The 15,337-nt window shown below is 38.6% G+C and overlaps 1 protein-coding gene across 3 annotated transcripts; it reads right to left on the bottom strand.

Annotated features, from left to right (window-relative positions):
* Positions 1-8,095: 8,095 nt before the first annotated feature.
* On the bottom strand, positions 8,096-13,271 carry LOC113287356. 3 transcript variants are annotated; one of them, XR_003329971.1, is made up of 2 exons: positions 9,345-13,271; positions 8,096-9,266 (listed from the first exon to the last, which is right to left on the bottom strand). XR_003329971.1 is itself a non-coding variant. In XM_026536091.1 (2 exons), exon 2 carries the CDS (start codon positions 10,156-10,158, stop codon positions 9,235-9,237), a length of 924 nt encoding a protein of 307 aa, XP_026391876.1. In that variant the 5' UTR covers positions 10,159-11,304; positions 11,430-13,271; the 3' UTR covers positions 8,096-9,234. The 3 variants fall into 3 exon arrangements, 2 of the variants coding, with proteins under 2 accessions (XP_026391876.1, XP_026391877.1); XM_026536091.1 differs by having other exon boundaries at positions 8,096-11,304; positions 11,430-13,271; XM_026536092.1 differs by having other exon boundaries at positions 8,903-9,266.
* Between the last annotated feature and the right edge of the window lie 2,066 nt (positions 13,272-15,337).

The following is a 15,337-nucleotide window of genomic DNA, read 5'->3' as shown; positions in this document are numbered from 1 at the left end:
GTTGCTAACTCAAAAGGGCTCAACTCCATTGATGAACTCTTGTGAAAAGTTTAACAAAATTGGGCCGTATCCATTAACGCCACCCAATTTCCCTGGCTTGCAGACACATAATGACGTAAGTACTCTTTTAGCAATGCATTTATCTTCTCCGTCTGACCATCGGTTTGGGGGTGATTGCTAATATAAAACTTTAGTTCGGATCCAAGCAATCCAAATAAGGCAGTCCAAAATCTTCATGTAAACCGTGAGTCTCTAGCACTCACAATATCTTGAGGAAGTCCCCAATACTTCACTACATTCTTGAAGAACAGATCTGCCACAACGTCTGCATTACAAGAATGGGGACAGGGAATGAATGTAGCATACTTCGAAAAGCAATCAACGACGACCATTATCGAGCTAAAACCTTGGACCTTAGGTAGACCATTGATAAATTCCATCGACAAGCACTACCATGGCTTGTCTGGAATCGGCAAAGGCTGTAGCAATCCTTCTACACTTTTCATTTCCGTCTTATCCAGTTGACACACTAAGCATGTCTTCACATACAACTCAACATCTTCTTTCATCTTAGGCCAGTAATAGGAACGAGCTATCTGAAAAAATGGGGGTCTAACAACCTCACCCAATATATAGATTAGCAATCTGTATGGACTAACTCCAATATACTTACAAGAGAATCAACTAGACAGTTAGACTCAATCTGAATAAAATTATATCAAAGAGTTATATCTCAATCTCTCAATTCAACAATCAAACAAATAATAATTTGCGAGTCCGATTGAATACAAGAGAGATAACTTGAACGGTACCAAAGACCAATGTTCAAGGATCAATCAATTTCAATCAACAACCAAAGGTTGGATTTACTAATTGATCGATTCAACGCACAACCTATGATATTTCAATTATATAACAAAATATAATACGGAAAAGAAATAACAAAGACACCAAATTTTGTTAACGAGAAAACTGCAAATGCAGAAAAACCATGGGACCTAGTTCAGATTTGAACACCATACTATATGAAGCCGCTACAGACACTAGCCTACTATAAAGCTAACTTCGGTCTGGAATGTAGTTGAACCCTAATAAATCTCACACTGATTCAAGGTACATTAGTGTTCTTTACGTCTCTCATCCCAGCAGGATACTACGCACTTGATTCCCTTAGTTGATCTCACCCACAACTAAGAGTTGCTACGACCCAAAGTCGAAGACTTGATAAACAAATCTGTATCACACAAAAAAAGTCTATAGGAATAGATAAATATGTCTCCCACAGATATACCTACGATTTTTGTTCCGTCTTTTGATAAATCAAGGTGAAGAGGAACCAATTGATATACCAGACTTATATTCCCGAAGAACAACCTAGAAATATCAATTACCTCACAATAATCTTAATTGATTAACGAAACAAGATATTATGGAATCACAAACTATGAGGCGAAAGTGTTTGTGACCACTTTTCTATCTTGCCTATCTGAGATATAAATCTCAAGCCAATCATACGATTGTACTCAAACAAGATAGAAACAGTAAGATCAGATCACACAACTACAGAGAAAATAGTTGGGTCTGGCTTCACAATCCCAATGAAGTCTTTAAGTCGTTAACCTATAGGGTTTCGTGAAAAACCTAAGTTAAAGGAGAATCGAATCAAGCTTATACAACTAGTATCATGAGGTGTGGGGATTAGGTTTTCCAGTTGCTAGAGTTCTTCTTTATATAGATTTGAAATCAGGGTTTGCAATCTAAGTTACCTTGGTAACAAAGCATTCAATATTCACCGTTAGATGAAAACCTGATTATATTCAAGCTAATATCTTTCAACCGTAAGATCTAACTTAGATTGTTATACACAAATGAATTGTAAATTCATTTAGGTTTGAGTAATTGTACCTAAACGTGTACACTTAGTTGGTTCAACAATAGTTAACCAATGTCTAGCCATATGAGCACTTTCATATCAACCTTATTCATCTTCACCATAACTAGTTCAACTGACTCAAATGAACTAGTTTGAGAGTTTTCAACTGCTTAGATTTTATAGAAGTATAAAAGACACAATCGAAGCAAATCGATTTTTATTCACTCGAATTAATTCATGAACATTATAGCCACAGTTTGCAAAGATTGCATTCCTTATTATATAAATGTTTTAGTTCATGAATAAATCGCTTTTAGAAAGTAACCTACTTAAGTATGCAAACGGGTATGCATACCTAAGTAGCCAAACCGAGTTTGGTGACGCCAGTACGCGTACGGGTGCGCATACCAATTCACACTTCCAAACTCCAGCAGAAATTCACGGACGTGAAACTTCCGCCAGTATGCGTACGGGTACGCATACTTGTCTAGATTTCCAACAACCGCCGGTACGCATACGGGTACGCATACTTTAGGTTCCCGGTTTCGGATTTTTACACAAATGTGAGAACACACTATGTTTATATCCAAACATGGTTACTTGATCTAAACTGTCATTTCAATCATTGAAACTTTCTTAGAGGATATTATATAGTTGTTATTCACAAACTATTTTTCATCAAAGAGATTTTCAAGTTATTAAAATAATCAACATGACTTTCGTCACGAGTAAAGATGAACTTGGCCAAAGCGAAAGCCTACCAACACATATTTCGAGAAATAGATAAGCGAGATAAACTCGGCTCGAAATAGAAAATGTGTATAATAGAAGTTTATATAGCAATATGACTTTTGTCTCAAATATGAGATAGAGTAGATAGACTTTTGAATGATAGATAAGTTCAAGTCTCCACATACCTTTTGTTGATGAAGTTCCAAAAGTTCCCTTGAGTAGTTCTTCGTCTTCAATCGATGAACATCGTGGAGTCTAAGGATCAACTACACTTACTATCCTAATTTGAGACTTAGCTATAAGTAGACTAGAAATAAAGACTTATAGTTTTGGCAACTAAACTTGACAAACAAGCTTGAGATAGCAAGAGTTCGACCGAGCAATGCTCTAACACCATCAAAGCATGTGTATGTTCCATGCCTGGATGACCAACCCAAATGGAATCATGTGTCTCTCGCAAGAGTTTCCTTCTCAGTCCACCTGAATTAGGTATATAAATTCTTCCTCCTTTGGCATATACGACTCCATTATTTATCCAATATCGACGAATGATCCCATCACAAATCTGTTTAGTCAGGTGCACACATGTATGATCATTCTTCGTCTCTTCTTTGATTCGAGACATCAATTTTGTCTTAATCGTGGTCAGTACTGTCACATATTCTGGCACAGAATTAAACCTTCCTGGCTTATGCTCGAACTTGTAGTCGAACTCGCTCAAAAAGTCAAGCCACCTTTCTTTTTTTGGCGAAAGTTTCTTCTGGATGGAAAAGAATGTAATGGCCACATTATCCTTCCTTATGATAAAATAAGTTCCCAATAGATAATGGGGTCATGTTCTTAGGCAATGTGTCACTGCCAACATCTCTTTCTCATGCATAATATATCGTCCTTCAGCATCATTAAGCTTACGACTCTCATAACCTACCAGATATCTTGCACCAAGACTCCCCTTAGAGCCTTGTCTGAAGTATCAACGTGCACTTAAAATGGTACGTCGAAGCTAGGCAAGCGAAGAACTGGTTCTGTCGAGACCACTTCGTTTAATATATCGAATGACCGTTGACACTCGTCAGTCCATGCCCATGATTTGTCCTTCCTCAAAAAATCTGTCAATGGGGCAACTTTCTTTGAATAGCCAACTATAAAGCGTCGTAATAGTTAGCTAAACCCAAGAAAGAACGAAGATCTCCTAACTTCTTTGGCTCAGGCCCATCCAAAATGGCTTCTACCTTTTTCTGGTCCATATGCACGCACCCTTGCGATATCACATGGCCAAGGAAAGTTATTGTGGTTTAGGAAAACTCACGTTTTTCCTTCTTCACATACAAACTTTGCAAACACTTTTCAAAGATGCATCGCATGCTCTTCCAAAGTCTCACTATAAATAACTATGTCGTCCAAGTATACTACTACAAAGCGGTCAATATACTCATCAAACACATCATTCACCAGGTTTCAAAAAGTTGCAGGAGCATTCGTCAAACCGAATTGCATTACACGGTACTCAAACGAGCCATACCTGGTTACCATTACTGTCTTTGGTTCATTTCCTCCTGTTATGTGCATTTGGTAATAACCTGACCGCAAATCCAACTTGGTGAAGAACTAGGCCTTGGCTAATCTGTCAAACAATTCATCCACCAGCAGAATTGGGTACTTTTTCTTCACAGTTAGCTTATTCAAATCCCTAAAGTATACACACATACGAAGCGAGCCATCTTGCTTCCTTTGCAATAGAACCGAAGCACCAAATGGAGCTTTAGACGGTTGTATATAGACTGCTTCCAGCAGTTCAGAAATCTGTTTGCGCATTTCCTCAAGTCCTAGCGGTGACATACGATATGGTGCTTGTGAAGGTTGCCTCTCCCCTAGCACCAACTCAATCATATCAGGTCATAATCATCCATGATGACCATCACTAGAAAATCTAGTTTTCCTTTACATTCTCCAACTTGAACATCTGCATTGCGATCTTTCCCTCGACTGGTTTGTAGTTCTACATTAACAGCTTTGATGATGCTAGCCGCGCTAGTAACTGTTAAGTTCAATGCCAAGATAACGTCTGGATGAATAAAGGACTTTGTAGCACCTGTATCAGCCATCGCTAATACCCATTATTCATTGATCTTCACATCAATGTACATCAGTCCAAAAGATATTTCTTCTTGGTGTGTGCTTTGCTCCCTAGCAAATGACTGATGCTGCGATAATGCCCCTGCCAACATCATGCTGAGCCTTCCCAGTATCGTGTTATTTCTCATCAGCACTTTCAGCGTCTCTAGTACCCTTAGTGTAGTTCTGATATGTAGAACAACTCGTTTCACCCTCATCAAGTTGTTTCGAGGACATCCTTCGTGTATGAATATTGCTTGTAGATTCTTCGCCCCATCATTTTTATACCTTTAATGCCAACCTTTGGCTTGATCTTCGCCCCATCCTTTCTATGCCTTGTATTTTCTGTATGGATCCTTCACTGCAAATAAAATTCACGGCCAACTTCAAGAACAACAACAAACTCAATCAGACTTCTATATTCCAACGTGAACATAGATACCCTTAACCAGGGATCTGATACCCGAATTGTCACAGGGCCGCACTACCCAAATGCAATATCGACCTTGACAATGGAAACTATGCTACATAGCACAATTTCAGCCAACTCGCACTTAGCCAATACTTCAACTTGTTGATAAAATCTATATTCAGCCCATACTAAATAGAGGTTATGCTCACAAATCTTTCAAGTTTTCAACCAAATACACACACTCCACTTGATATATAAATTAACAATAAGCCAAAAACAAGGGACAAATGCACCAAAAAAATTTAGATTTAAACTAGGTCATAACATTTTATTTATTGCACACTTAGGGTTACACACCCTTCTTGTTTCGGATTCCCCAATCCCTTCACAAGATCAGGCTTATATAGCGTTACAAAGTCTATTTACAAGTAACTGTCAGGCAGTTACAGATTTAGTTTACAAGGCAGTTATCCAACTGTGCTAACTTGCCAAACCGCTCCCCTAAAGCCAAACATGCCCTTCATATCTGTTAAGAAAGCACAAAGTAAAAAAACTTCCGTGTAACTAACTCAAAACTTTCAAGGCCATGTGCCTGGCACATGTCATCCAGCCTTGTTGCACAATGATTGCGTCTGCCAGCCAAAGTCGTGCAATCATTATTGAGCATCATTCTCCCAACGATGCAAGTGTGCTAATGCAAGTCTTTCTTTCATGCCTGCACGCCTCATGCATACAAGTTACATGTGAAACTCATTTGGCATCTCTTGATGCTAATATCGCATCTTTGTCCATGTCCAAACCCGGTTTGGCACATTCCATTTTCTAGCTGCAACTCAGACATGCGCCCCGCATATCTGACCTTGGCCAAGTTATTGATAATGCGCAACTGTTGTGCATTTCTACTTAGCCACTTGACATCCATGTCATACAAGTAACAGCACGGGCACAACACGGGCATAACACGTTAGCTTAGTGTGTTGTGTTGTGCCAGACAAATAGGCACATCGGCACGGAGCACAGCGCAAAACAATCAAATACAAGGTACAACGTCGATGCAGAGCAACCTACCAACAAGTTGTGCCCCTACACCCTTTTGAATAGCCATCCCTACTCTATGAAATAGAAAATAACTGGTATCGCAGTTAGCATTGTTGTTGACAATGTAGTTCTTTAGTCTCTTAAAGAAAGCCATCATATCATCACCTAATTCTCCTAAGGTAGTGAATGCTAGAACTCCAAAACCATAGCCATGTGTTTCACATACAACTAAGTACTTGTTTCGCTTGCGCAAAACTGCTTTAGCAATTGCTTGACCCGGGATGAAGGTGTGAAAGTCACTCGTGAATGGAGAGACACCTGTAACATCTAGGCATGTGTCCTTCCCATTCTCCCAATTATAAACCAACAAGTCAGTATGCAGCAAGGTATTATTCCCATCTGACCGAAGTCCAAGAGCTAATTCCTTTTTAGCTGAAACACTGGACCTGAAGCAAATGTCTACCAAAACATCACGCAAAAAATCGTGTCTGAATTTCACACCAACTTCACTGGCACACTGTAGTGCATGGTCCCCAAAAATTTTTGTATCCTTTTACAAATAGTACAACGACTATTCTCTGGAAAAAGAGGAATGCCAAGTCGATATCTGAGCACACTTTGAAACTGTCTAGGGCCGAGAGTTTGATTCAAACCATCTATAAGTATCGCCAGCAGATAATCTTGAGCATGTTTCAACTTATTACTCTTCCATAACATACTATCGTGCTGTCATATTGAACCTAGTGGGTACTTGCCTCATTACGACCTCAAAATAGGTCACTGCCAGAGAATGCATGGAATGCATGGAAGAAGGGGCGGTAACATTGAAGTTGAGTGAAGAAGTAGTGAGCTCACATACCTGATGGTACGACAACAAGACCTGCTGACATGTTGGACTTGGATCTTCCGAGAAATCATTGTGTAAGATGGTTTGTTGAACCTGTCAAGTTTGAAACTGAGATGCTAGGTAGCAGTACTTTGCTGTGTCTTTCATGGTATAAATCCCAAGACCCCCATCTCTGATAGGGAGGGTGGCTAGTTTATATTGCAAAGGACCGAAGTCAGCACCATTAGCCGTAATTAAATGCCTCAAAAAGTGATATAAGTGATCATCAAACTGGACACTAACTTCCTCCAAAGTTGCAGGACATGTAGTACGCATAGTAAAGAACAGTATGGAGACCCCTGCGCAGTTACGCAATAGAAGTAATTCACTTTGAGGGTATTTCAGCTTCTTAACAGTATTCATTAGATGAATGGTGTTATTTACTCTCCGCGCCACCATGTCCTTGCAAAACTACAAGTCAAGACTTAGAGGCCCACCCAATATTTTAACACCAGTAGTCGGTCTACCAATGCAGTTAGGAAACATGTCTGAGTAGAAACTTATGGGAACTATATTGGGCCAAAAAACCTCGGTTTTGGTAAGGTTGAGATGGAGTCTTTGGAAACTTGTACGGTGCATCTGATGATAGTGCCATCATCCAAGTACCATGCTTGTAGATCTAAAATGCATTGGGAGGCAATACTCTTCACAACGAGATGAAGCCTAAGGGCATGTTATTATTATTATTATTTTATTTTTAAAAAAGGGCACCCCAAGGGCATATTATTAAGAAAAAAAATCAATAGTACAAGAGACGGTGGGTAACCTAGCAACAAGTTGGGCACCAACACCTTTCTGAATAACGATCCCTAGCCTATGAAAAAGAGATTTTCCTATCTTAAAATTGGCATAGTGTCTTGCCATGCAATTATTATTATTATTATTTTATTATTATTATTATTATTATGAAAGAGGGCCTCGAAGGCTTTTATTATTATTATTATATATTATTATTATGAAAACACAGAAGATTCATTACATGGCGGTAGTAGGCATCCAAGCTACAATCTCGGCACCTACACCTTTTTGAATAATAATACCTAGTCTATGAAATAAAGAATTACCAAATTTAAAATTAGCGTCATTGCTAACTAGGCAGTTTCTTAATCTCTTGAGAAGAAAAACCAAGTCTTCTCCCAACTCTTCTAGGGTAGAAAAGTCTAGAGATTTGAACCCATAGCCCATAACAGCACATGTATCTAAATATTTGTTACATTTGCGGCTCACAACGGCATTGATTGCATGGCCCGGGGTAAAATTACGGGTTCTAGCAGTGGTGAATGGCGAGACTCCCATTACGTCAAAGCATACAAGGGAAATTTACAAAGAGTTGGTGGGTATCCTAGCAACAAGCTGGGCGCCAATACTTTTTTGAATAACAATCCCTAGCCTAAGGAAAAGAGAATTGCCTAGCTTGAAATTGGCATCATGTCTAGCCACGCAATTCCTCAGCCTTTTGAGAAAGGAAATTGTATCCGCTCCGAGCTCACCTAAGGTGGAAAAAGCCAGCACACCAAACCCATAGCCACGTGAAGAGCATATGTCCAAGTATTTCTTGTTTTTGCGACTAATAGCAGCACCAATGGCATGGCCAGGAACAAAGTTACAAGTCTGGGCACTTGTAAAAGGCGAGACACCCGTAACATCCATGCATACATCCTTACCGTCCCAATTGTAAACCATAATATCCGCAGGCTTGAGATCATTACCGTCCTTCTAGAAACCCAAAGAAACTTCTTTCCTAGCAGCGACACCTCCTTTATAACATATGTCAGCAAAGACATCTTTCACCAAGTCATGGCAAAATTTCTGCCCAACCTCACTGGCGCAGTGAATAGCATGGTCGTCGCAGACATCCATGGGTCTTTTCCAGCAAGAGCATAAGCTTTTCTCCTCGAAGAAAGGTATCCCTAGATGATACTGCAAGACAGAACTGAATTTTCTAGGACCAACAGTTTGGTTAAGCCCAGCTATAGGAATGGCTTTAAGAAAGTCCATAGCATGTTCTACTCGGTTGCACCGCCGTAATGTGTAATCACGCGCTGTTAAGGGGAGACTAGAAGGTATCTTCTTTTTGACAACTTCAAAATTAATAAATGCCAGAGACTTCATGTAACGGGGGGCAGTATTACTGATGTTGAAACCCGGAGAGGAAAGATCACAAACTTCAGTGAAAACCTATAGAGCGTGTTGATAACTAAGACAGGGATCTGTAACATTCGTTAACCCCAAGATCAATTGTTGTAGCTGTTGAGTTTGAGCATGAGAGGCAAGGTAGCAGTACATACCTGTATCGGCCATTGTAAGCACACCCAAACCACCGTCTTTAATGGGAAGCGTGGCCAGCCTTTGTTGGACCAATCCAAATCCAGCACCATCACCAACCACCAAACGACGCAAATAATCCATGAGATGTTTATCAAACATAACTGCAGCCGACTGAATAGCTTTAGGACTTGTAGTACGGAGGGTAAAATACATCCTGGCAACCCCAGTACAGTTACGCAAAAGGAGTAACTCACTTTGAGGATCCTCCAGTTCTTGAATGTTTCCCATTAATTGCACTGCTTTGTCTACCCTCGACAATACCATGTTGCTGCAAAATTCCATGCTCAAGCTGACTGGTCCGCCAAGCAGTTTAACTCCATCCACTGGCTTACCAATATTGGGAGGAAAAACGTCACTGTTATCTCTTCTTGGGTCATAAGAAGGCCAGAAATTTTCGGTCTTTGAAATATTCAGGTGCAAACCATAACTAGGGCCTTCTTCTTGTATAATCTTCAAGGCTTTAGATACTTCCATAGTGTCTCCAACCATGGTACCATCATCCAGGTACCACGCATGAAGATCCAAAGTACACTGAGCTGCAATCTTTTCGATAAGAGGATGAAGAGCTAATGCAAAAAGAAGGGGATCGAGGGGGTCTCCATGCTGCACGCCTTTGGCTGAAGATCGAACTGACTTTAGGTAATACAACTTAGCTGGTTTTGCGTAGCAAAACTCGACCCAATGAGAGATACTGGGACAATGAGCTCTCACCTCTTTAATGATGTTGGACCTGTCAACAAGGTTGAAGGCGTTGGAAAAATCTATAAGCAACATGGTCTTGGAAGAATCAACACCTTGTAGCTCCAACAATCTATTAGCCGAGTGCAGAATAGCTTCACCACTGCACGGGGTACCAAAACCATATTGGTATTTTCCCAGATAAGAATTCGTAGATTTACAAACCGAGGTGGAAGCTAATTTTGAACACAGACTCCTCCAAATATTCCCTACAGCAATGGTCGCAACCCTCCATCAGGTTTGAGCAGTGGGGTTAAGGGAGCACTTGCTACAAGGTTACCAAGAATGGGAGGGAATTTCCCGGAAAGCCAAAGATTCACCACACTAGTGATAGATTTAAGAAATTCATCAGCAACCGCAGCACCAACTCCACTCATAGCATCCAACAAGTGTTGAGCCCTAAGTCCGTCCCTCCCACAGGAAGTACCCTTGGGAAAACTCTTAAGGGCCAAAAGGACATCTTTTGCATTAACAGATAAAGCAGGAGCTGAAATATCTTCTGCTGGTATAATTGGAGGCCGAGCAAATATGTGTTTTTGTTGAAGCTCAAACAGCGTGTCCGAAGTTGGTGGATCTAAACCATTAGAGGAAAGGATACGGATAGTTGCAGTATAGTGACCGTTACTTAGTTTCCTCCTGCAAGCTGACAACTTAGTATTTTTCCTTTTCTTACCAGGTTGTTGTTATCTAGGAGTTTTCTTAGATAGGCTAAGAAATTGTTGAGCCAATGTAAAGAAACCAGAAGGCTCTTTCCAACACAGCAAAGCCCTATTTATTGCATCCATCTGCAACTTTCTCCTATTGCCCGATCGTTCTTCCATTGAGATTTTTGGTTCATACAAATTCAAGGTGCAGGTAGGCAGCAATAACAATTGTATCCAAGCAGCAAGGTTCTTAGGGTTTGCAAGCACATAATCCAAAGTCGACTTCAGGGCACGAGATAAATGCAGCCTGCTAGGTGGTGGGATACTTATAGTAGTTGTAATCTGTTTCTGCAGCATACTGTTAAGCAACTCCACCGTGAGACCAGAAACAACATCGTCCACCACAGGAGTATTAGTCTCAGCAGTATCAACTGTGGCAGGGGACTCAACTTGTGGTTTCTCAGCTCCATGAATGAGGAAATCTGCGCCTAAACCATTGAAGGTACCAGCAATGTCTTCTGAAGGATGAATCTGTGACCTGCAAGTCATTCTCCATGTATGTATTCGTAAGCATTTAATGAATAACCAACCCTGCATATCATTCAAAGCCCTTTCCCAAGTAACAAAGCAGTTAAAATTATTCTTAATTCGTTCTCGACAAACCTCTCTGCTAACTTCATCAGGAAAGAGTTTATCTTTTAAATGTCTATAGATAGCACTCTTAGCATCAGTGCAGCCATCGAAGTTCTTATACGGACAATGGATCTTATCTCGTTGTGAAACATATAAGGATTGAGTGGTTGCGAACTGAGAAGGGGAAGACGAGCCCATAGGTGAATCTACAAATGCATCACTGCTGCACTGATGAAACTCATTAGAAGTTTGATTAACACAACCTTGAGGGATGGAACGCAAGCATTGTGTCTGACTAGACCTAGTAACCCTTGGCATAGTAATTCAGAGAAACTAGCAATCAACCTCTGAAACTCAACAAGATTGCGAACATATCAATTGAATTCGTAAATCAAACACAATGAGAGAACAAGAAGACAATTAGGACTCAAGGAATGAGAAATTAAGAGTTTAAATTAGATAAAAAAATTCAATTGAACCCTTAAAATACCATTCATTGAAACACAAATTAAACAACCAAGAAGAGAAGGATAAGGCCTTGTGAACAAAAACACCATGTAACTGCTTCTGCACACACACAACTCTTGAATATACCTCCTGCTACAACCAATCACACACACAGAGAAACACTTAAACAGTGTTCAACCACACCCAGAAGAAACCAGCTGCAACAACAAACAACAAAACCCCACTACAGAGTCCCCCAAATTCAAACAATTCACACCCCTGATTCTGGTTCCTCAATCCCACAAAAAACCACAAAATCCCATACTTTCAATTCTGCAAAACTGTATTTTGAAGATTGATTCACTTAATTTGAATTAGCCACGGTAATAACAAGCCTCAGCCCCAACAAAAGCTTAAATCATAACCTTCAAAAACCCCAATTATCCCAATACACTTGAGGATTGAGAATTAGATTAATTAAATCTCACCCTTGAAATCAAAACACAAAACCCACCATTAAATCAACATCAATTTCATACAACTGCCAACCTTTTCGAAAAACCTGAACCTAATTTTCACTGAAACACCTCTATCAAACAAAAACAAACTCAATCCAAATCGACACTTAAACTTCCTAGATTTAACAAACTCACTACTTTTGTATGAATCACACCCTGAAAAAGCTCTAACTTGTATATTGAAACTCGAAAGAGAAGAGAAGAACAAAACAAAAGAGAAGAAAAGAAAAAAATAATAAAGAAAACTAAAAGAACCCTAATCTCAATCGATGGATGAGAATTCAAGTCTTCAAAACCTTAATTGGAACTAGAGAGGTGGAACAACTAATTGAATCTTCGAGCAATTAAATCTTCAAACAATCGAAAAGAAGAGAAAGAAAAACAATCTGTGCACCAACACCCTTATTATTATTATTATTATTATAAAAAGGATGCCGCCACGAGATTTTATTGAAAAACAAATAATGTTATTTACACATGAATGGGTGGGAGTCGGGCAACAGTATGTGCACCAATTCCCTTTTGAATAGCCAAACCTATCCTATGAAAAACAGGACCACCTACTTTATTACTAATACCATAGTTTTTTAAGAAGTTCTTCAGTCTCTTTAACAGAATAATCAAGTCTTCTCCAAGCTCTCCCAAAGTTGAAAATGCCAAGGTGCTGAAGCGATACCCATGAAAAGTACACTTTTCTAGATATTTGTTACGTTACAAACAACTGTTGCAGAAATCGCATGGCCGGAAGTAAATGTGTGAATTCCGCCACCCGAGAAAGGTGAAACTCCAGTGACGTCAAAACAAGTATCTTGGCCATTCTCCCAATTGTAAATGAGGATGTCAGCTGGGTTGAGACCAGTGTTATTATCAGAAAAAAATCCCAACGACACCTCTTTCCCAGCAGCCATGCCTGATCTATAACAAATATCTATGAGGACACCTCGTACTAAATTGTGCCTGAATTTAAGACCAGTGTTGTTGTTGTTATTATTATTACTATTATTATTATTATTATTATTATCAGTTTTTCCCTGGTTGTGGTTAAAAGTTGAGAATTCTCTCGATTCTCACAGTTTTTAGCCCCACTTTAAGAAAATTTAGACCAATTAAAAATCGGAGGACAAAATTTAAAACAACATAAAAATCTTTGTCCCTTTTTACATATAATTTAGACCAATTGAAAGCTATTAGAGAAAATTTAGACCAGTAAGGACTCAGATGCTTTTGTTCCCTTAGATTTTCTAAATCTCAATTCCCAAAATTCCGTAAATACAAAACAAAAACAAAAAATAAATGTATTTAATAAAACTAAAAATTCTGTACTTAACGAAACCGATATTTATAACAAAAAAAAAACCATAGTTATCAAAAAAGATAACAATATTTAAGGGAACAAAAAAAAACCAATATTTAGGAACAAAATACCATAATCATCTTTTATCCAATTGTGGTAAATATGGGAAACCAATATAAAAAAACAATAAACAATATTTAACCCAAGTCTAAGAAATTGCATGGGATCAAGTTCATATTCAAAAACATATTGCACGGGTTGAAGTGCATATAAAAAATAAATAAAAAAAAAAAACTTTGCGGGCTCAAGTTCATATTAAAAAAAAATGCATGGGCTCAAATTTTAAGAAATTGCACGGGCTTTAGTTCATCGATTGAAGACGAAGATCTACTGAGGAGAGCTCGGAGGAACTTCATAAACAAAAGGTATGTGGAGAGTAAAACTTATCTATCACTTAGAAGTCTATTCTATTCTATCTCCTAATGAGACTAAGTCGTATATATAAAATTTTATATTATACACTATTGATATTTCGAAATGAGTTTAACTCGGTTATCTATTTCGGAAAATATGTGTTGGAAGCTTTTTGCTTTAGCTACACTCATTATATTCTTGACGAGTTTAGTTGGAAACAACTTATTTGTTGGAAACTGATAATAAATCAAAAGATGATCATGTGAAAATCACCTTGAAACATCTTACATGATTTGTGTGAGATAATCATTTGATGTCGACTTGGAAAGTTTCGTATTGATCATTCGATCACTTGAAAATTACTTATAAGCTAATAGTTTGTGTGAGATAGCTATTGTCGTCTTCTAAGGATGTTTCAATGATTGAAATGGGAGTTTAGAATAATTAACCTTTGTCTGGATACAACACAGTATGCATACCGTTATGCAAATTGTTGTGGTATGATTCAGGTCCGGAAACCTTGTTCGCACACCAGTATGCGAATTCTTTTAACTGTTAAATTCCGGGAACCAAGTTTTCATACCAGTATGCGAACGGTTCTACCTTAGTTAAGGTCCGGGACAGTAGTATGCATACCGGTTTGCAAACTGCTGGACAAGACCAGAATCCGGAAGCCATAGTTTGCGTAACCATTTCCAAACTTAGTAGTTAAAGTTCCAAAATCGGTTAATCATGTTTTCATACTCATGAACAAATACATTTATGAATTAAGGAATGAAATCTTTGCAAACCGTGGCTTAGTGTTCATGAATTTATTTTTATGAATCAATCCGATTTTTATTCAATTGGTTCATATATATTTCTGTGAAATAGTGAACAATTGAACAACCCTATTTGAAACACAATGAGATTCATTTGTTTATCTTTCATGGTTGATTGATCATCATAGTTTATCTATAAATGTTAGATGAATGTGGTTAAGATAAAAGTGTTCATATGGCTAACTTCGGTTAACTATTATTCAACCAAATCAATATACACGTTGAGGTACGGTTACCCATATCTAAATGGAAGTATATTTCATTTGTGTGTAACAAGTTAAGACCATCTAACGGTGGAGAGAGATTGCTTTGATTTTAAGCAGACTTAGCTTGAACCTTAAATCAGGTTTTCATCTAATGGTGAGTATTGAATGCTTTGTTACTGATCTATCTTAGCTTTGATTGAAAGAAATCCATGATTTGAAAGATTATATAAGGGAGAAA

Source organism: Papaver somniferum, chromosome 6 (assembly GCF_003573695.1).
Source record: "Papaver somniferum cultivar HN1 chromosome 6, ASM357369v1, whole genome shotgun sequence".
Classification (NCBI taxonomy): domain Eukaryota; kingdom Viridiplantae; phylum Streptophyta; class Magnoliopsida; order Ranunculales; family Papaveraceae; genus Papaver; species Papaver somniferum.
Note: the sequence above shows the minus strand (reverse complement) of the source record. Positions and strands in the feature narration are given on the sequence as shown.

Coding starts and splice junctions, on each gene's coding strand:
- LOC113287356 (XM_026536091.1), bottom strand. CDS start 10,158: ATGTTGCTTATAGATTTTTCCAACGCCTTCAACCTTGTTGACAGGTCC.